Genomic DNA, 22177 nt, shown 5'->3' on the forward strand with positions numbered 1-22177 from the left:
AGTTCTTTCTTTTGCCTAAGATATCCAGTTCATCCAGCACCATTTGCTTAAAAAAATACTATTCTTTCTACACTGAATTGTCTTTGCATTTTTATGGGAAATTAGTTGTTCAGAAATGTGAGTGAGTTTATTTCTGGACTATCTATTCTATTTAATTGACATATTTATTTATCTTTTTGCCTATACCACAGTGCCTTGGTGAATATAGCTTTATAATAAATCTTGACATTAAATACTGTTAACTTTCCAACTGTTCTTTTTCAAAAGTTTCACTTTTCTAGCTTCTTTGAATTTATATTTGAATTTCAGAATCAGCTGAGTTCTGAAATTCAATATGAGCCCTGAACTCATCCTACAAGTAGGGATGTTCTGAACTGAAGGTATTCATTTCTGACCAAACTGTTTTTGCATAAGCAATATTATATAACCTGATTTAGAGTGAGAGGAAGTAATGATCTACCATTATCCAAACATCCACCCCTCCTTTCCTTCCTCCCTCCCTCCATCCATCATCTTTAATGAGGGTAATTCTCTTGAGAATTACCAGCATCTTAGGTTGGATTTCCCAAAAGCAGACTTAGAGACCAAGGTTTGGGTATAGTTGTGTTTGGAAAGTTCATATCTGCAAACACCGTTAGGGCAGTAAGCAAGAGAGACAAAAAGGTAAGGAATGTAATGAAAGGAAGTTTATGATCAGGTTCCATGTGGGAAACTGATGCTCAATCCTTTTGGGTAACTCTAGGAGATGGCATGCCTTAGAATTAGCACACTGGTCTGAGGAAATTAGGACATTTATCCTCCAACTCCCATTTGTTATTGGGTGAGGGCTACCCCAGGGGACTTAACTCCCCAGCATTTGTGGCCTGCCCTGCACACTGACAAACAAGTTCCAGTGGCTAGAGAAAGGGCTTCCAGTAGGAAATATAAGTAGGAATGGTGAAGGACTAGGGGATATGTTGGGTCAAAGACATTATTTAATATAGTCAGCTAGTATGAAATAAAACAAAATTGGAATCAACCCAGGCACTGGTTTTTGCTCCAGACAATTCTCTTGATTACTCTCTTACAATATGAGGGACAGCCCAGTGCTCCAAAAGATCAATGTTTAGCAACCTGTTGATCGTCAAATCTTGAGATTGATCTTCAAGTCACTTACTCCTACCACATCTCTTGGTGGAAAATCATTCTAGAAGGCAATGTAGACCTTACTAAATTCATGGATGATGTTACTACAAATCCCCACCTACCCTGCAACCCAGGCATTGGCAATTCTTATCTCCTTTCCTAGATACATGTTGATCAGTGAGCACAAATTGGCATGACCATTCTCCTCTAGAAGACAAAGAGTCCACCCAGATCTTACAGAAGTGTCAAGCACCCCTTACCTCCACTTCTGCCAGCACAGGAAGCATCTCTTACCAGATTACAGAGATTAAATGATGACTATTTCTAAGCTTTCAATTCTCCCATTAGTTAGGAGAGTATCTGCTTGAACAGGGGTATTTGCAACTTTTTTCAGTTCTACTCTAAGAAATCCTTCAGTACACTGAACTGAATTAATTTTAGTAAAAATATGACTTCCCCATGTTTCATCATCTATGAACTGGAATACTTTTGTTTTAGGACTGGGTAAAGCTCACTAGACCACCAATATATTAAAGATGTGTTCCATGATGTACAAATCACCCGAGATACTCAATGATAAGATGATTTCTGTGGTCAAACATATTTGGGGAACATTGTGTCTCCTTTGGCAATTAAAAATTTCTATTAGAAGGGCAATGGTGCTAAGCATTTCCCGAATTTATTTGATCATATAATTATTTCTTCCATCCCTCCCTTCCACCATCATTTCTCCCTCCTTTTTCATTTGGTAATATAATTATCAAGGACTCCATGAGAAAGATTATATTTGTCTCTTTAAAAAAATGGTAGGGACTAATTTTGAATTTTCTCTATAATGCCAGAGCCAGCACAGTGTCTGGCACAAGGTGAATACTCAGTAAATCTTTGTTAAATTGAAGTGAACAAGAGATTATATTAATAATATGGCAAATATCAAGTTGAAAATTGTTTTTTAAAAAATCACACCAGTTATTCTGGGCAAAGTATTTAAGAGTTTTACAGTAATAAATTATTTTATAATTGAATTCAATGAATACACTTTGGAAATGTGGATCACAATCATAAGCAATCAGATTTGGGATAAGCTCTGGCAGGCATCTAGTCATCATTTTACAGACTGGGCACAGACACAGATAAGGCATTATCCTTCATATTGAATTTATAAAGTGATTGAAAGCATTATTTCAATCAATTTAAGTATAGCAATAGGGATCATGAGCTCTGGGCTTAAGCCAAGTAGGCTCAAACTCTGAGTCTACCACTTCTTGGCCAAGGGAATCTGGGTAAATGTATTTGTGCCTCAGTTTATAAATGATGAATATCACTTACCTCACAGGTTGTTGTGATAATTAAATGGGATTAAACAGAAAAAAAAAAAAACAGTGCCCAGCACATGGAAATAATATCAGCTAAACACATTATTAGCCAGATTACACAGTCAATATGAAATTAGAGGTTGCGTAATTCTACAGAGAATATGGGAAATCTTGAGATTGGAAATGTGGGTGGAGAGGAAGGAATTACTGAGGCCTCCGACTGAAGTCCCCCAAATGGGTTACTTGTCTCATTTCCTTAGGGGTGAGTCAATTCTGGTTTGACAATACAACTCTTAAACCCTCCTGTGGTGCGGTGGTGGGTGGGCATTTTACTTGTTTGAGGGTTTTGTGGGCTCAGATAGAATTCTTTCTCTTTATCCAGGAGTCCCAGGGAAACTGTATTTTCTAGAGAAAGTACAGAAGGAACAAAGTCTGTTCTGTGTGAGGTAGGCAAGCATAAGTCATCATTCCCTACCTGAATGGGTAGGCAAATGCCACATCAATGCTGAGGTTACTTTCCGTCTTGTTGACACAGTCCACACCCAGTCGCAGGCCTCCGGAATAGCCACCGCATGTTGCAAATGCAAAGATTGCAAAAAGCTGCGAAGAATAAAGAAACCAAAGCGAAGACAGCTGTTAGTAGGCTGTTGATCTAATAAAATGTGCCAACAGGAATGTCAAGTCTAGATTGAGGGAGGTTATGGACCTTCAGAAAAGCAGCAAAGGGGGATCTGGGAGCGCTTTGTTTAGATTAGTCTAGAGGACAAAGGCCAGGGTGGCGGTGGAGAGTGGGGAAGTGGTGCCTGAAAGAACAGTCAAGCGAGAGGAATTATAGACATAGAAAAGTTAAACACAAGGACAAAACAATTTGTGTTCAAGTGTGTGAAGAGCTGTCATGCTTCAGAAGGTATAGAGGTAATTTCATAGTCAAGGGATCTGGAAGGTAAGACACCAAGGGTTAACAATAGGGGTCTACAAGTGGGAGGTGTCCTTGCTTTATTCTTTTTGTTTACCTGTGTGTTTTGCAATAAACATTTGTTTGGAATAAGGAAGATAGGCTTTTTAAAAGGCATAGCCAGAGAATTCTAGAGCTAAGTGGGTTGAGGAAGAGAAGGGGAGTATCTGAGAGGTGCTCAGCCTCAAACCTCCACTAGTGATTACATCTCTGTGCAGGTTGCCATTTCTAAGTCAACTATTAAAAGATGAGTTACCAGTTAATATCATAGTCTACCCTGGGAACCAGGCACTGAAATTTAGAAGCAAGAACTCAAGAGAATTTTTCAAGAAGGAATAGATATTTAGGAAAGAGGGATGGTCTGAAATGGGAAGTTTATCAAATGCCAAACTTTGACTACTCCATAGTTTGGTTAAATTCAAAAGAATTTCCTGCTCATTTCTAAAGAAAGGCAATCAATTGCATTGAATACTAAGGCATGTTGCAATACTCTATTTATTTTAATTTTGGAATTAAACAGCACCTGGGAATTCCTATTAGGATCTCTAGCTCACTTTGAATAGTGGGAAGAGTGACTGTGTAGAGGTTAAGCATGTGGATTCTGGAACATAACCTTGGGATAGTTACTTAATTTCCTACACCATGGTTTCCTCATCAGTAAAATGGTGTAGACAATCACTCCTCTGGGTCGTTTTGCTGTTCATGATATGAGATAGACAGTTGTTATGGTGTCATCAAGGCAATGGGCAAAAAGACACTGGAACTGGCAAGGTTACCATGTCCAGAAAGCCCAAAAGGTTATATGACTATCTATAACCCTGCTATTATAGTCTTAATCAGGAATGGAAGAAGGGTCTCAGACTGCCTCAATAGGACATTTAAGCTTAACAGAAAAAACTGATCAACAATAATGCATTGTAAAACCTTCAGAAGAAAATAAATATTTTGTGGAACATTTCTTTTTTGCATGTGGCATTTTAAAATAACTTTTTTTAAATCCATATTTTAAAATGGAAATGATATGACCAAAAGATATAGTAGTGGTAATCAGTGCAAAATGTGTTAATGTGCTAATATGTGTGAAGCATTTAGAACAGCTCTTGGCATAGAGTAAGCACTTGATAAATGTTATATAATATCACTATAAATAGATGTGGATATGCCCCTTGGTAAGATGTTCCAGGCTACAAAATTGTAAATTCAGATTTAATCCCCAGCTATATCTGCATGACCATCAGCCACAGAACTGATATTCATCTGATGCAGTATATATATATATATATATATATATATATATATACATACACACACACACATATATACTGTTTTTTTCTGGAATATATATATTGCTTTGTTTGCTTCTCTTCTTACTTTCCCTTACTGATGTAACTTGAAGAGGCATTTAGAAGCTACTCTAACCCACTCAGCAATGTGGGGACGATGCTCAGAACTCCAGGGCTGAAGGGGACCTGGTCTTTATGCCTGTGGCAAGAATTTGCTCACTTCTTAAAACAAATGCTCTCTTCCTGCCAGCAACATGTATTTATAGGAATAGGGAGGAGGTGATTTTAACTGCCCAATGCTAAAATTTAGGTTTCATCATATATTCATGGATGTTTCAGTATTTTGTGCCATCTCAAGATAGGTTCTTTGGTAAGCCTACTTTTAGAAGAAAAAATTATGTGACGGAGTACAAAGGCCTGAGCCGTGGCTATGGACAGATCTCTCCCCCTCCCCAAGTTTCCTCATCTGTAAAACAGAGATATCCCTATATCTCCCTGAATGGTTGAGAGAAGTAAATAAGATGGGGCATGTAGTTAGGTACTACCCTCTCCCAATTCATACAGAGGCTATGTATGTGTACTTCTTTAGGCAAGAATCCCGAGTGAGTGATCATCACCTGTACGTTTACAAGAAAAGAGGGGTGGTCCATTGTGGCCATTTTAAGGTACCTGCTATGGTCTAAGTAGTGTGCCCAGCACTCAGTGTATGTGATCATATTTCCTTTTGTCAATAATGTTGTGAAGTGTGTGTATGTGTGTGTGTGAGATGCTTAACATTCCTATATCAAAGATGTGGTTGAATAGCACAGTGGCTTCAAACAGTTGCGATTAAAAAGTTCCTTGTCATATTAAAACGTAGCAAGTTATTAAATACATCGTGTTAATTTCAATGCTTAATACTATAAAGAAATTACCCTTGACTTTTTGTCTTATAATAAAGTGCTTTGTATACAGTGAGGTATTTTTAATATTACCTTGAAATGGACCTAAGATAGAATGATCATTATGTACTTAAGTAGTTCAAGATGTTAGATGCATAGAAAGAAAGTGTCAGACTATTAAAACCACATACACCACTATTTTTTTTTTTTTGGCATAGGCAGGCACTGGGAATCAAAACATACACCACCATTAAAAAAAAACATTTCTATTGAGCTCTGAAAACACCAGACATTGTACTAGACTTAAATATGATGGCCATGGACTTTCTGGTGAAGTTTCTCCCCTCCCCAAAGTCCTCACAGCCTAAAGGGAAATCATACTGCGTGACTGATATCCAATTCACATGGGTTTGGAAGGATTAAACAGATAACAACTATGTAACACGGAAAGAGTTAGATCCTGCTGAGTGAATGAATAATTACAGGGATGGATGATTTCATATTGGTGTGTGAGTGTGCGTGTGTGTGTGTGTGTGTGTGTGTGTGTGTGTGTGAAAGAGAGAGAGAGAGAGAGAGAGAGAGAGAGAGAAGTCAAATCCTCCAGGGAATATCAGCCAGGGACATGGTCCTGCAAGTAGAATATACCAAGACACATCACAGAGAGGGGGCCGAAGGCTCTTTAGGGGTAGGGGCTTCAAATTCTCTTCCTGGTGAAGAGAAATGTCGAGTGGGAAGAAACTTAGAAGTCCTCCTGCAGATTCCCCTCTGAGTATTCTCCAGACCACACCACCTTAGGCAGTGGAGCAAGCATTTCTGGAATCAGGCAGACCTGAGTCTGTGTCCAGTTCCTAGTTGCGTGACCTTGAGCAAGTTACTTAACTTCTTTAAGCCTCAGTCCCCACATCTACTGAATCAGGAATAACTCACTGGTCAATTCAGCAGATGATTACTGGTGAACCTACTCTGTGCCAGCTATTGAGGACAGCAATGTAAAAAAGTCAGAAAAAAAGGCAAAGGCAGAGAAATCCCCGCTCCCATGGGGCTCAATGCCTGGATGGGGGAGATGGAACCCAAAGCAGCATACAAAATAATGACAAACTGAGCTAAGTCGTCTGAAAGAAAGCTTTGCTAGACAGCGAGTTAGGCCTCAGAATGTCACATCTAAACTAAGACCTTAAGGATGAATAAGAGGAGGCCAAACGCAAAGTGGGGCAGAGTACCCTGGATGGAGGAAACAGCTTATACGAAAGCCTTCAGGGAGGAAAGGCTTGATACGTTCAGTGATATCAAGGGTCTGGAAGGTGAAAGAGGCTGAGAATAATAGTATTTTCCTTTCACGATTGTTGTGCTTATTCACTGAGAGAACACATATAAAGCATCAGGCTCCTAGCCCTCAATAATCATTAAAGTATCCTCCTTTTCCTCCTCCTCCTCTATTGCTACTCTAGTAAGGAAATTGAAAACTAGAGAGGAAAATTCACTTGACCCAGTTCAGCTACGAGTAGAGTTGAACTAGGATCCTGGTTTCCAAACCCCCTGAGTCGGTGTTGTAATTAGTGCTAGAATTGCAGGAAGAATCTTTTTTTGTTACATGGAACGTGTGATTGTCAATGGTCTAATCTGCTTTGCCCAGAAATGTTCAATGGGCTTCAGTGGCCCAAGTTTCTCCATGTTTCTCATGGACACACCTGCAAGTTCAGAAGCAAGGTAGGATAGGTGTTTTGTCCTCACTTCCCTCTTCTTTTCTTCTTCTTCTCACCCCTGATAGGGTAAAGTATCTTAGTTAAGACAGTGTAAAGAGGGAGAACCTTCTTCAGCTTTATAACTCAGGATGCTCTTGAAGGTTTCAGAGGCCACTAATATTAACAAGAGGAATGTGTGTGTATTGTAGATACTCAAACCTGAGAGACTTCAGACCATCCCTAAGACAGACAGCTTGCCCTTTGGAAGATCAGAAACATGCGATAACTTCCTTTTATGCAGCCAGGATGGAATGAGGAGTGGGAATGTGTTCAGGAAGGATAAAGAGGGAGAAAGTCCTGAGGAGATGGTGTGTATGGCAGTGCAAAGAAAGATAGAAGGACTGGAGAGAAATATCTCCATCTGATGCAGAATTGGTAATGAATGCAAGCAAGTTGGGGAGAGATGCAAAGATGTGGTGTATGTGTGTGTGTGTGTGTGCCTGGACACGCACGTGCACACATATGTGTTATATTCTCCAAACTCTGGACTCTGTGCATTCATCCTGAGCAATACTGTGCCTTTTTTTCTGGTAATGCAAATGTACTAGCTCACCCTTCTAGGCACTTAACCTTGGGATAAAAAGTCCATTTACCAAGTCAAGTGAAATTTAAAAACCTCTGCGTTGCTCTTTCTTCAAGTTTCCGATTCTTCTCAAACAAAGCAGACACCCTACTCTCTAGCAAATTCTAGGATAATCAATATCATAACTCCTGGCCCAATTACTCACTTCCGTTGAGTTCAGGAGACCCAAATAAATCTCCCGCAATGAACTCTCATTTCACTACTATCTTGGATGATCTACAGCTCTGCTCCTAAAAACAAAAAATATTACTCTCTAAATGGACAAAATTAGCCAACAGAGATTTCTCTCACGTGCAGCCTGATGAGAAACACATTCAGGTGAAAGAGAGGAGAATTGCTTCACATTTTCTGGCTTAATAAGCATCCATAAACCAAAATCACCCAAGGCAGACATGATGTCTTTGCACATTAATGATACTAAAGGTTTCCCCCTGAAAGAGGACAAGGAGCTTCCTCCTTGGAACTAATTAAACTACACAAGGATTATCAATGAGAGCTGCTATTAATCCTTCTGGTTAATTTGTAAACCATAGTTGAAAGCAATAGGTTGGAGGAGGACAGAAAATCAGATTGATTAATGGCCCTCTTGGGGTCTGCAGTCTGCAGAGAAGTCAGGCAGGGGACTTCTCCCAATGCCAGATACCCAGCCCCAGACACAAAGAGTGATGGATGACTCAGGAGTAAGTGCGAGTATGGAAGACCAGGAGGAGAAAGATTGGGAGACTGTGTATGCTGACTACCAGATTACCAGGGGATTACAGATCTTATTTATAGCATTTGACAATTTCCCTGGTATGAATACTCCCACCATAGCCAATACAAAACAACCAACATAATATCCCTGAACTTGGATTAGCTGGAATCCTGTATAACTGCTGCTACCAAGGGATTTTCCCTGATGCACTCCTAGGGCAAGAACCTCCCCCTACCTACTTGTTTACATACTGTCCCTGGTTGCTTTCATGTTACAAGAACAGAGTTAAGTACTTAACAGAGATTAGAAGGACTTAAGGTCTTAAGTGACAGAGATTAGAAGGACTCCAAAACCAAATATATTTACTATCTGTCCTTATACAGAAATACCTTATCAATGTGAAAGAACCAGGGTATATGATGGGTGATAACTGAGGGTTTTCAATACTTACTTTCCCAGAAAGTTTGCAAATTATTTGCCAACAGGACCATGCCTCTGTCATCTTTGTATCATTCATTGTGCCAAATCTTTGCATGTGGCCCGTAAATTTTATTAAGTGAATGAATATATGAATGGGTGGCCAAGAGAAGATGAGAGGATGAATTGCTTGGAAAAAACGTATTTTGGCATTGAATTAAACAATAAATAATGTAGTGAAGAGTGATGATGATAATAGTACTAAGAAAACAACTACATTTGGATCTATGTACCAGTCTCTTTACTAAGTACATTATCTATATTGTTTATTTAATCCTCTCTCTCAAAAAACAAAACAAAACAAAAAAAACACAAAAAATTGTGATAAAAATATATAGTCCTTCATTTTGTAAGTGAGGAAACTGATGTTAAACAGCATGTCCAAGGTCACATGGCTTACTGGTAAGTGAAGGAATCATAGTTTGGTCCCAGATCTGCCTTTCTCTAAAATTTTCTTCTTTTTTTCCCCCAATTCTCTCAGGAGTATGAAATCTATGGAAAGACTAATCCAGAAATCTCAATTATGGGCTTGTTAGGGCTTTCTCTGTCATGTCAAAGCTCAGAAAACCAAGTAGAGACAAAATGAAGCATCTAGAAGACAAATTGTGATCATCCGCTTGATGCTAGTGGCAGCTCATGTATTTTGCCTCAGCAACACAAGCCTTCACTCTGCAGCATCACAGGCCATTAGGAGGAGGGGAGATGGAGTCTGGCATGATAGGAACATTTGAAAAGCTTGACGTGAATAGATTATGCCAATTACTCTTGACAAGTCCCTCCTCCTAACTGTCAGCCACCCACAGTGGGGGTGGTTGGTTTATCACTTTCATACAGCTCAATCATTCAACAGTTTATGGATTAAAAAGGCCCAACCTTTCCCTTCTGCCCCCTCAGAATGGACCCTCTTGTCCGTTCTCCTTTTCTGAGTTGTCTTGGGCTGATAAGCCATTTGTCCTCAGCACCCCCGAAGAGCATTTCTGGAAATACAGCTGTTTATAGGAGTTGATTACTTCCCTAGTGGCCCTTGGAAAGTGAGGAATGCCTACTGTCAGGATATTTTCTAGTGCAGAATGAGCTTTTGATTAACTGTGACTTCCCTCACATCCTACTCACTACACAGGAGAACCTCAGTAGACAGACAAACACCTCAAAAACTTAATGTTCCATTTCTAATCATCTTCATCAAATTCTTCTGTCTTTTAGTTTTTCATTTCCTGCTGAAAATTGGATTTTCCAAGGAAATTGACCCAGCACATTCTTGGCTTTCAGTTTATGATTGTTGCAATGGATGTAACACTGACCCAGAAGACTTTTTTGAACCTTGTAAAACCTCTGATGGGCTTTTCATGTGAAGATAAAAATTGCAAGTTGTCCCTGGGAAACAGTATAATTATATCTTATTTGAAGTTACCAAAAACCATTGCCAAAAGAATTTTCATATAGAGCTATATATTTTTTCTGTCCATTGTATATACTACTTTTGTTATTAAACAGTTCTAATATCTTCTATGCTGCACTCCATTTCATGCTACCTGTTAAAAATTGGATACTGTGCTCTTCTAGCTACTTTGTGATTTGTGTGAAATCTTCTCAGGCAAAAGCAGCCTTATTTAATTGGTACTTCACACCATCACCTGAGGAATTTATACCAGGCCTTACAGAAGGAAAACTTCAAATTACTTACATGGCAAAAGCAGACCTAATTTTCATTTTCTCAAGATCTATGGCCAGATAAACCCAGGGAACTGCACCAGTTAGTAAAATATTTGACTGTGCTTCAGGCACCAGACCTATAGGACTTAAACAAACAGATGTTTATTTTTCATACTTTCAAGAAGTCCAGTGCTAGGTGGCTGCTGGTATTGACTATGTCTGGGCTAACATCAGTTTGGTTCTTATGAGTTTTGCCTCATGGTCACAAAATGGCTACTATGTCCAAGGCTACTCTCAGCTGCACAGGAGTCTAAGAGGTGAGAATTTACTTTTCTGGGCTCTGCAGGAGAAGTCTGCAAGGAAACAATTATTGAATGGTTGTTGGGTGAGCCAGTCTATCTGCCACAGGAACTAATGGGAGAGAGGGAGTTGGCGAAAACCAATCATCCAAGGCATTTTATAGAGCAAGTCAGCCTGGTCAACCCATTTGGCATCTGGTCATTTCCTTTTCCCTAGTCAGTACCTAGAAAGTCCTGTGCCTTGTATGCAATTGGTTAAATTTAAATCCATTGAATTAAATGAGTTAAATTCCATAAAATGAAATTTAAATTCTGCTTCAATTTTATTTTCTCACATAAAGCCTACCTGACAGAAATCTTTAAAATAAAATGCATGGTTAAAATAGTAAAAGTATATTGGAAGCAATCTTCGTGCCTATAAAAAATAGAGTAATTAAAAAAATTATAAGGTATTCAATTAGTGGATATTCTGCAATGGTCAAAATGAAGGAATGGCAGTATAGAAAGATGTCCAAATCTTTTGTAAAGGGGAAAAAAGGAAAAGAAAAGGTAAGACAGATGCCATACTGCATATTTGTAAAGGAAATGTTTATATACACACACATACACAGATATTTTATTTTTTATTGTTTATTAATTTTAGTTTTTGTTTTATTCATAGACACTTTAAAACAGAACTTGAAAAGATCTAGAGATTAGGCACTGAAGTATTATCAGTTTTTACAATTAAGGAGTGGAAATTAGAGGCAGTACCTCATTTTTTATTTGTAATTGAATTTTATTTTTTTAGTACCTTATTTTTTAGATGCATTTGTATTATTTTAATTTCTTTCAATAAGCACGTGTTTCTTCTGAAACTGAAAAAAGGTTTTCTTAAAATTGCAAATTTAGACAACCTTGGGTTACTTGGGCAATGTAAATTCAGGTCTGTCGTTAGATGGTTGTGCTTTTAATTTTTCTTTGAATGAAAAAACAGAGTCATAGAAAACCCATTCCATTTGGAATTATCTTCAATAGTATTTACAAATTCTTTACATTGACAGAGAACATAAATGGAATAAATTTTTTTGACCTGCTTCTTAAATCAAATATTTTGGCAAAGTCACTCTCTTAGAATTAAATTTAAAATATTTCAAAATATGCCAAGGGAACATATGGTTCAAATTTAGCACCAGCCATTAGTGGAGTAAAAAGTACAACTAATCTTTCATCAGTTAAAATGAGTATAATTTTTTTCTAAGTATTCAACTCAATTCTCTCATATCTGTCATAATGGAATAATATAAACAAAAATTCAACAGATTTTCTCACTTAGAATTGACATTACTTCCTGACACGTGATTAGGGAGAGTTTTTGAATTTCTTAACTACCATACTGTTTTGGAACATGACATTTTTCCTGGGTAAATTTGTGATATGGACTTCCTAAATTTTCTTATCTATCACAACCATCTCTTAGAACCCTGAAGAAAACCATTGCTGTTGGATATTTAACTCCTTGGCAGGAAAATCAGGCCAAGGTAAGCTCATGGCATACAGTGACTGTTTTGTGATTCAAATATTCACTGAATATGCTGCCATGAAATCTTCCTTGCTAGAAGCCATGTTTTCCTGTTACTGTTAGAATGATTAGATATTTTGTAAACTGAACTAAGGAACAACTTTCGAATCCCCCTTTAAACATTTTTTTTTAGGGTAGGTTACAGAAATGTTTATTTGGTGTTCCCTGAATAGAATATAAAATTCAAGCTGAGATTCTACTCTTATTGGATTCAGTCTTTAACATTTAATGGTATTATTAACTAGAACTAGCTTATGTTCATAAAGCAATTTAGAATAACATAGGATTATTTCAGGCGTGCAGGAAATAGATCCAGAACGAGCTGGCTAAATTAAATCATTATCTCTTCATTGAACAACAGGGGTCTACAACAACACATTTCTCTCATCTGCTCCCCTACTCCATATTTGTTTTAAATGCAGCTTTACCTTAGTAAAAGACAAGAACAGGACACCATTATCAGAATAGTAGGCGTATTTTTTAATATATATTTCTTGTGCCTTGTTAAATAATACCTAGAGCTCACCAACTACAACAGTGAGCACAAATAGGCATAAAAGTCAAGCTCTTGATCTTAGAGACAACCACCCAGTTACCTACAAAATTAGTTATAGAACAGTTAATGCCAGAAGGATTTTGAAACATGTAAATAACCGTTTATAGGATTTAAAGGCCTTTCCATATTCTATTTTTTTTTTAACAGCTTACTTACAAATTACATTCTCTATGCTGCTCATACTTCAGTTCAAGACATCTGTGGAATGGTTTTGATCATTTTGATTCTTAACCTAGAACTCAGTGTCTGGACCTCTAAAACATGATGTATGGACATCAGATCATCTCTTTGGCACCTGCTACAATCTATTATTTTGATTATGAAATGGAAAAGAAGCAAATCTAAAATAGGTTAAACGGTAGCATATGATTAATCATTCATACAGAAAGATATTTAAAATACTAGAGTTTGTAGTAGTTGTAGTGGAGCAGTCAACCCTGTTCTAAAGTAATGTTTTCTGAATACAATTATAATCATAATAACAACTGATGCGACTTTTTGAGCTATTCACATCAAACAATGAACTAGGGGAATAACAGGCATCATTTCATCAAAATCTCACAACTTCATGAGGTTGTTACCTACAGCAGAGCTAGGTAAACTGTTGCTGAGAGGGACTGAGGGACTCACCCACAATCACAGATAGAAAATAACAGTTTAAATCCCTGATTTCCACTAACATAAACAGACAACAAGAATTTAATTGGTCACTATTAGAGCATGCTAATGAACAAGCTCATTATTTTGAAAACTGGTAAATAAAATGAAATAATCAAATCATCTTGCCTTTTCTTTATGAACACTAATTGTAAGTGACCAAAAAGTCAACAAGTGAAAGTTTCCCTTTATAGAAATTCCAGCTAATACTGAAGAAGGAATGATAGAATTAGAATAGCATCATTTTCCGTCCCTAATGAATTAATAAATCAGCTGATGGCTGACATCACAAAGAAACAACCTGATAGTATGTAACGCTGAGGGAAGAGCACCACACCAGTTTTGAAATATTCTTGACAAAACAAACAGAAAAACAAACCCTGAATCTGATTACGTCTCTACGCCCAACTGCCAATTTGCAAAAAATACAGAAAATGAGGAACATGTGAAATGCCATCACAAGGATAAAATCAGCAAGACCCTGGAAACTCTCCAGGGGAAAACACCTTATTTATTCAACAAGAACAAGAATAGCAACAACAACTACCAAAATGTATGAAAAAAAACGTGGGAAGGAGAGACAGTGAGAGTGAGAGAGAGAGAGAGAGAGAGAGAGGATCTGACAGATTTTAAGAAGTCTTAAGAGACATATCAACCAATAGCAATATGTAGATTTTTAAAATGACAATTCAAACAAACTGTAAAAACTGAAATTATGTGATTAAATGAGACATTTGAAAATTTGTGGCTATTTGGTGATATTGAAGAATTATTGCTAATTTTTAAAATGTGGTATTGTAGTATTTTTGTTTTAAAGATGTCTTGCCTTTTATATACCTATTTTTTGATGGAAGAAATTATATGCTGTCTAGGGAGAGGATAAGCATGGGAATATACAAGAAATGATACTGGTTAATAGCTAATAACCGTTGGAGCTTGACAATGAGGAAGTGGGAGTTTATTATATTATTCTATGTCCCTTTATATATCTATGCTTGAAATTTTCCATTATTAATTTTCTTAAAAATTGGACTCATTCTACAAAGCAATCTATATAATATACATATTGACAAAATTCAGTATAGTTTTTTCATGTGATATGTGTTTTTAAAAATTATTAAAAAATAATCTTAAAAATGCAGAGAGGATCATTTTTTAAAAAGGAAGGATTTCATTCTGTTATATTATTACAATACTGCAGGACTTAGAAGAAAATATATTCTCTTTTTTATAACAAAAATTTTCTTTCTTAATCATCTTCTATTGATTGTCTAAGAACCCATTTAGCTCTACCTCATGAAGAAAGAACAGCCTTTTCTCATTATGTTTTAATGGGATGACAGATCATCATAGCCTAAGGAATTATACATTCCATGTAAGGAATATTATTTCCTAGATAATAGGCAAAAGACCCCACCATCTTTCAATAATGTCTTCTTATTGATTACATTTAAGGGGTAATTAAATTATCAAATTAAATAATCTTTAATATATTAGTTTTAGTTTCTGAGGACTAATGTTAAGTGGAGTTTTTATAGACCATAGACATAATGAGAAGCATAGACATAAATATTGTCCTATCACTTCCAGCATTTTAGAAGAGACTGCAAATATGGAGCCATCTAGTGACTTTGTAACTAAAAGGCAAAGTCGCCTTTTCTAAAAACTTTAGCTTCTGGCTTCCAAATTTAAATTGCATCATTAAAAAAAAAAACATCTTGCAAGGTTAAAATACTATCATAGAGAGTCACTTGTATTATTTATGGGAATCAAAGATAATTACGTAAAAATAGTGACATAATTCTAAAAGAAGAGACTTATATGCACTGAAAAAAATCGGATGGTAGGGGAATAGCAGCAGCATAAGTCCAAAGTGCCTTTCAAATAATAATTGCTCAATAAACATGTTTTAAATGAATATGAGGGTAATTGTTCCTCTAAGAGACAGGGAGAAGGTAACGGATGGGGATCCAAGGAGTTACATTGAGTTCGAGAGAAGGAAAGTTGAACAATCGTTTGTGAAATGGTCTTATTCCTAGTCAACTAAGAAATGGGATCAAGGAATGAATGCAGGTGAAAGAGGGGATTAGGAATTTAAGGAACAAGGAGAAAAAAGTAGAATAACTTCTGAAGAGGTAGAAAGAAATCAACCAAAATGACAGAATTAAGAATTACAAGGAAGCACAGATGCCATTAAATTATTTTCCTTGCTTGATTGGAAGTCCTTTGAGGGCAGGGGTCATATCCTAGTATCTCTGCATCTCCCATAATATGAGAGTGCTCTCATCATGACTGTAAATTAAATGATCTCCTCAACGAGGACAAGTACACACAGAGTAAATCCCCATGACCTAGTCAGACAGACATCCAAAGTAAGCTAAAAAGTAGGACAAAATATTTGAGGGAAAGTTCATTGATAATGGTAGAGACCAACCTGTCTGAACTGTCATCAGGTTTAAGCACAATGATTAGCTCACAGTGGACATATGATGTTTATTTGAATGAATGGGAAAATATCCCTTCCCTCGCTCCAAGGGGCAGAACACACATCTTTATATCAAAGTACTTAGGGGAGTCCACCAGAGGTGGTTCAAGTAAGAGTCTAGAAATAAACAAATATAGAATTAGATGGTACCAGAATAGCATCCATATAAAATTTAAAGACTTAAGGAAAAGGAGGCAGAAAAACAATATGGCAAAATAGATAAACAAGAGACATACTCATTGAATAATAACATTTCAGTGTGAGGTCATCTTGGAAGTTTAGAATGAAGTGAACTTGTTTTAAGGAAAATTTTATAGTGGTCATCTTGGGAAGCCCTGATAGGATTAGACTGGTATTTTATCTCAGTTTACCCTTTGGGAAACTACTGAAAGTTTTAGACTTTTAGTATAAAAGTCTATACTAAAGTCGCTCCATAGAAAAATTCCACCCTACATGTATATTTAAAAATTGCCACACAGACTCAGTATATTCAGAGCCCCTTTTAGACCCTTTAATAAACCACACCCAGAGGTCTAAGGGCCTCAGGCTAAGAACCATTGTCCAATTTAGGTGTAACAGCTGGTAATGACCCACCCATGCCTTCATCTAAGACCTGTTCCTCACATTTCTTCACCACTTGTTTATTGGGCAGCTACTATCCCCAAGGCACTCTTCAAGTCTAATCTTCCGCTTACATTTCTGATTCCACAGATAACAATAAATCACTTCCTTTAGACCTATGTCACTATTTAATCTCTTTGGTGTTATCCCTATGGGCACCAAAACTCTAACATGAAAATCTGGAGACTTAAATTTTCTGAGTCAGGCGGCTTCTTTAGAAGGGAGTTAATCGGAACGAAAATCACTTCACTGAAAGGTAAACTATAAAATGTCCTATAGTAAAGCAAAAAGTCAGTGTCTTCATCTTGCTTCTTCCTTCAACTACAGATGAAAGAGGAAGAATCCTTCTGGGAAACCCATAGGCAAGACCTCAATAATACGTGATACTGAATTGATTTCTAATGAAATAATCAAGTCTCTGAGGCACTCTGTAGCAGCTGGACTCGTGTGTCTTCAGACCAGAGGAGCAAAGGAAGAGCCCAACTTCCATTCATTTCCCTGATGGCCCTGGGTCTGGATGCAGCATACCAATACACTCTGCCTTACAGGAAACCAAGAGTGATGCCCAAGAGGCCAATTTGAGAGCATCAAAACCTTATGGTGTTTCGATTTCCTTTGTTGAGTTGGTTGGAAATGCATGTTTTATTGAATTTACCCTGAGGTATGCAAAGAACAATTTTCCAGTCTAATGTTTCCATCTCTTCCTGGTCCTAAGAGACTTTACCATCATTTGAAGAGATAATGTCAGTTCATTTTATATCTATGTGCCATTTAGGAAAGGCACCTATAATGGCCTCTGTTATCAGTGATTTCAGGAAGTGGTACCCTGCCCTTCAGGACTGAAGTATAACTCAGTGACCTCAAGTTCAGATTAATGAAAATAAATTCACACCACTGAATTCAAGGTTTTATCTGATATGACTGTTCCTGGGATGTCTTTTATCTGATGCGAACTTTTGTTAGAGGGATGTGGACTTTCCTAATAAGGTTAAAATATATATATATATATATATGTATATATCCCCTAAATGTAAATATCTATGAATTGCCTACTAATTGTCAGCATTGTGTAGGTACTGGGGGTGTGTGTGTATATGTATATATATATATGTGTGTGTGTGTGACTAAAACATGTATTTTGCTGCTCCCTTGGAGCTTAGAGTCTGGCAGGAGTAACAGCAATAAATGAATAAATATACAAATATAAAATTCTGATAAAGAAAATTAAGGTAATGAATGAGTATAGTGATAAAGAATAAGAGTGGAGGCCTTTTTAGAGAAGGAGGGCATGGAAGGTTTTGAAGAAGGTGCACAGAGGTCCTGTCTTTTTTTTTTTTCATGGGCAGGCACTGGGAATCGAACCTGGGTCCTCTGGCATGGCAGGCAAGCATTCTTGCCTGCTGAGCCACCATGGCCCACCCAGTCCTGTCCTGAAGACTCAGAAGGAGCTAGCTTTGGGAGGAGTTGGAAATGGATGAAAGGAGAATCGCAAGCAGATGAATCTAAGAAGGGCTTTAAGAGCTTAGAAGCTGTTGCAGTTGCAATGGATAAGAAAGAAGAAGAATGAGATGAGGCGAATAGATGAAGCTTGAGGCAAGATCAGGTAGGTTCTTGTAAGGAATTTGGAGTCATCACATGGAATCTTTTATTTATGAGTCACTCTATAGTAATTATTAATAATAATAATATACTATAATCAAAAGAGTGACTACCCTTTGAGGAGCATTTACTATGTGCCAGACCTGGTGTAAAGTGTCTTACATGCATGGTTTCAAATGACTTTGCCAACAAGCTGCAAGATCACCATTACCCTGTTCTATAGTTGGGGAAACTGAGCTTTATAATTTTGTGACTTCTCTAACATACAATGAATACATGGTAAAGCCAGAAGTTCAACCCTAGACCATCTGCCTTGAGCTCTTAGTCAAACCTGGAGGCGCTCTCCTGCTTTTGAAACTCATCCTCCATACCTTCGAAGGATCATTCAAAGACAAGCAGAACTTGCTTTCTGGTGAGAAAATGAAGGGGCCTTTTGATCCCACTTAGCATCTTCATCATTTTTGGCTGATGCTGGGATGAGATCCAAATTCTTGACAGAACCAGTGGTTTGTGGAGAGAGAATTAGAAACGAGTGACTTGACACAAGTCCAAAAACCAGAACAAAGGTGTAAGAAAATGTCAGACTTCCCAAGTAAAAGGAGGAAGCTGTTACATTTGGCTTTTTATTGGTTGATGTGTTTTTGTTCCCTGGGAGAGACAAATGCCAGGGAGAAGTAGAAAGAGCTGGGTAATGTAGAGTTGTTTCATAGGAATCAGACATCTTTAATGATTATGGTTATCAGAGTGTTCTTATTTCTTAATGCTGCAAGTTCAGTGGAACATTGGAAATGAAACAACAAACCCATTTACCAAGTTCTGTGAGAATTTTTGCCCTTGTATGGCATTAAGACACAGTGCTTTTTGAGCATCTAAAAGCTGTATTACTTTTTGGGTATCTCCTAGAAGTCCATGGGAACAGGTTGATTTGAGATATGTCCTATTTCAGCCCATGGACCATCCTTCCAATACTTCATCAAAATCAAACACCTGAAAGTCATCCTGCATTCCTCCTTTGCCCACATCTTATTCACTCAAACAGTCACCTAGCTTTGTTGGTCGGCATTTCTTAATATTGCTCTTAGCTATGCCCCTTCTTTATTTACCTTCTACTGCCTTGACCTGGACCACTATCATTACTTCCAAGAGTGCTGGTATGGACTTTTCTCAGCTGTATCTGCCTCCAGTCTTGCCCTAGGAAATCTAGGTTTCACACTGCTGCAAGGATTGTCTTTTCAGAATACAAGTCTGACCATGTCATCTGCTCTTTCCCCTTACCACCATTCAATGGCCCCCTGCTGCCTACCAGAGAAAGTCAAACTTCCTGAGCTTAGCATGTAAGACCTTCTGTTTTCAGGCCCCTGCTTTCCTCTCAAGCCTCATTTCTCATTTCCTCTCCACTTCACTTCAGTGCTTCAGCCATAGCAAATTGCTTACAACTTCTCTAAACAAACCTGGCCATACTTTGCTTACAAGCCCTCACCTATTTTGTTGTCTTTGCCTAGAGTGCCTTCCCCATCTTTGTGTTTCAAGACAGTTTCTGTGCCATTTTCTCCAATGATCCCCCTAAAGATGTCCATGTCCTAATCTCTGAAACCCACAAATATGTTACCTTATATGACAAAAGGGATTTTGCAGATGTGATTAAATTAAGGAACTTGATTGAGAAGATTATCCTGGATTATCCATTTGTGGATCCTTTAATCACAGAGATCCTTAAAAGAAGGAATAGGAAGGCAGAAGAGTGAAGATCAGCGGGGGGTGGGGTGGGGTTGGGCAGGGAAATAAAGATGCTACATTGATCATTTTTAAGATGGAAGGATCCATGAGTCAAGGAATGCAGGCGGTCTCTAGAATCTGGAAAAGGCAAGGAAATGGATTCTCCCCTAGAGCCTCCATAAGGAAGGCACCCTGGTGGACAGCTTGATTTTAGGACTTCTGAAATCCAGAAGGATAGGATAATAAATTTATGCTGTTTTAAGCCAGTAAGAAGGTGGTAACTTGTTACAATAGCAATATTGTAATTCTCTCCACCCCAACATAAAACTGATCCCTCTGTCCTTACATTTCTACTGGACCCAGTACACTTAATAATTTACACATCTGTCTCTTTTAACTAGAGTGCAAGTTTCTGATGGCAGAAACAGTGCTTTATGTTTCAAAAGCCCAGCACAGGGCCTGAAACACAGACATTCATCCATCTATTCATTCCCTCATTCATTCATTCATCCTCTTATTCAAATATTTATTATTCATTGACTGTTTCATATGCATTCAGTGCATTGAAGAGCAAAAGCAAATATGCTTCCTGCCTACGAGAAGTTTATAGTTTGATAGGGAACATTAATAAATAACCACCAAAATAATTTGAATTGACTGGAGGATAAGGAAAAGCAGGTGAAGGGCAGTTAGGGTGGGAAGAGTGTTCTGGGAAGTGGAAATAATGTATGTAAAGTCTCTGTAGGAGGATGGAACACAGTGTACTTGAGGAACAGAGCTGGGTGAAGCAGTTAGGTAGAGGGACATGGGAAGAGATGATGTGGAGAAGGAGGCTCCATGGTACAGGATATCAGGGACCTGGATAAAAATTTTCATCTTTGACCTAATAGCAATGGGGATTTATTGGAGGGCTTTAAGCAGGGAAGTCAGATGAGAAGACCTGAATGATCACTCTGGCCACTATGTGGCAAATGGCTTGGAGGAAGATGTGAGTGAGCAGGAGAGTGAAAAACAGTGAGAACTTTTATGGGAGGATATAATAGTCTGAAGAAGACATGGAGGTAAGAGTGGAAATGGAGAGAAGTAGATGGATTGAGAGACATTTTTGGAGGCAAAAATGGATGGGATTTTGTGCTAAATTGGATGTGGTGGGTGAGAGAGATTTCAAGGATGATTTTGTTGCATGAGGGAATACAGCAGCTTATATATCTTGTATTGTGGATTAAATCATGTCCCCCATACAGGCAAGTTTAAGTCTTAGTCTGTGCTCCTCCATTTATAAATAGGAGGTTTGAAGATGTAATTATTAGTTAAGGTGTGGACTCACTGGTGAACAGGATCTTTGAAGACCCTATGTAGATGAGGCCAAATTGAACCAGGGTGAGCCTTAATCCATGTGACTAGAGTTTTATATGGAAGAGGAAATTCAGATACAGTCAGTCAGAAGAAGTCAGAAGTTTAGAATCCAGAGAATGAAGCAGATTACCATGTGATAGAGGCAGAGATGCAAGTCAAGGAACACAGTGATTGCCACAAAACCAGCACCAGAATGCTACAGGTTCCAGGAGAAAGTAGTCAATTGAGACCTTGATTTTGTACTTCTAGCTTCCAAAACTGTGAGACAATAAGTTCCTGCTGTTAAGTCAGCCAGTTTGTGGTATCTGTCACAGCCATCCTAACAAACTAAGACAGCCTGGCTTAGTAGAAGTCATTGTGTCAGGAACGAGAGGCTGTTGAGTTTATGTAACGAACACTGCATCTGTCCCACTGTTTGGGACCCATGTTTCTATCCTGTCCCCATAAAAATTAGAATATGTGAAGTTGGTAAATCACATAGCCTTTCTGTTTCTCCAAATGAGAGAAAAAAATCTTCATAATAGAGGTGATTAAATGAAATTAGAGATTCAATTCAATAAATTTGCATTGAATATCTATTTGCTCATCCCCTGTCTTATGAGATCTAGTGAACATAAA

The 22177-nt window shown here is 37.8% G+C and overlaps 1 protein-coding gene across 1 annotated transcript in view; it reads right to left on the reverse strand.

Moving 5' to 3' along the window:
- The window catches only part of SYNPR (synaptoporin), a 321242-nt gene that overhangs the window by 119918 nt on the left and 179147 nt on the right, over nucleotides 1-22177 (reverse strand). The window contains exon 3 of the mRNA XM_077128798.1: nucleotides 2917-3041. Coding sequence (XP_076984913.1) covers nucleotides 2917-3041 — 125 coding nt within the window. The remainder of the gene's footprint in view (nucleotides 1-2916; nucleotides 3042-22177) is intronic.

This window comes from Tamandua tetradactyla, chromosome 15 (assembly GCF_023851605.1).
Source record: "Tamandua tetradactyla isolate mTamTet1 chromosome 15, mTamTet1.pri, whole genome shotgun sequence".
Classification (NCBI taxonomy): Eukaryota; Metazoa; Chordata; class Mammalia; order Pilosa; family Myrmecophagidae; genus Tamandua; species Tamandua tetradactyla.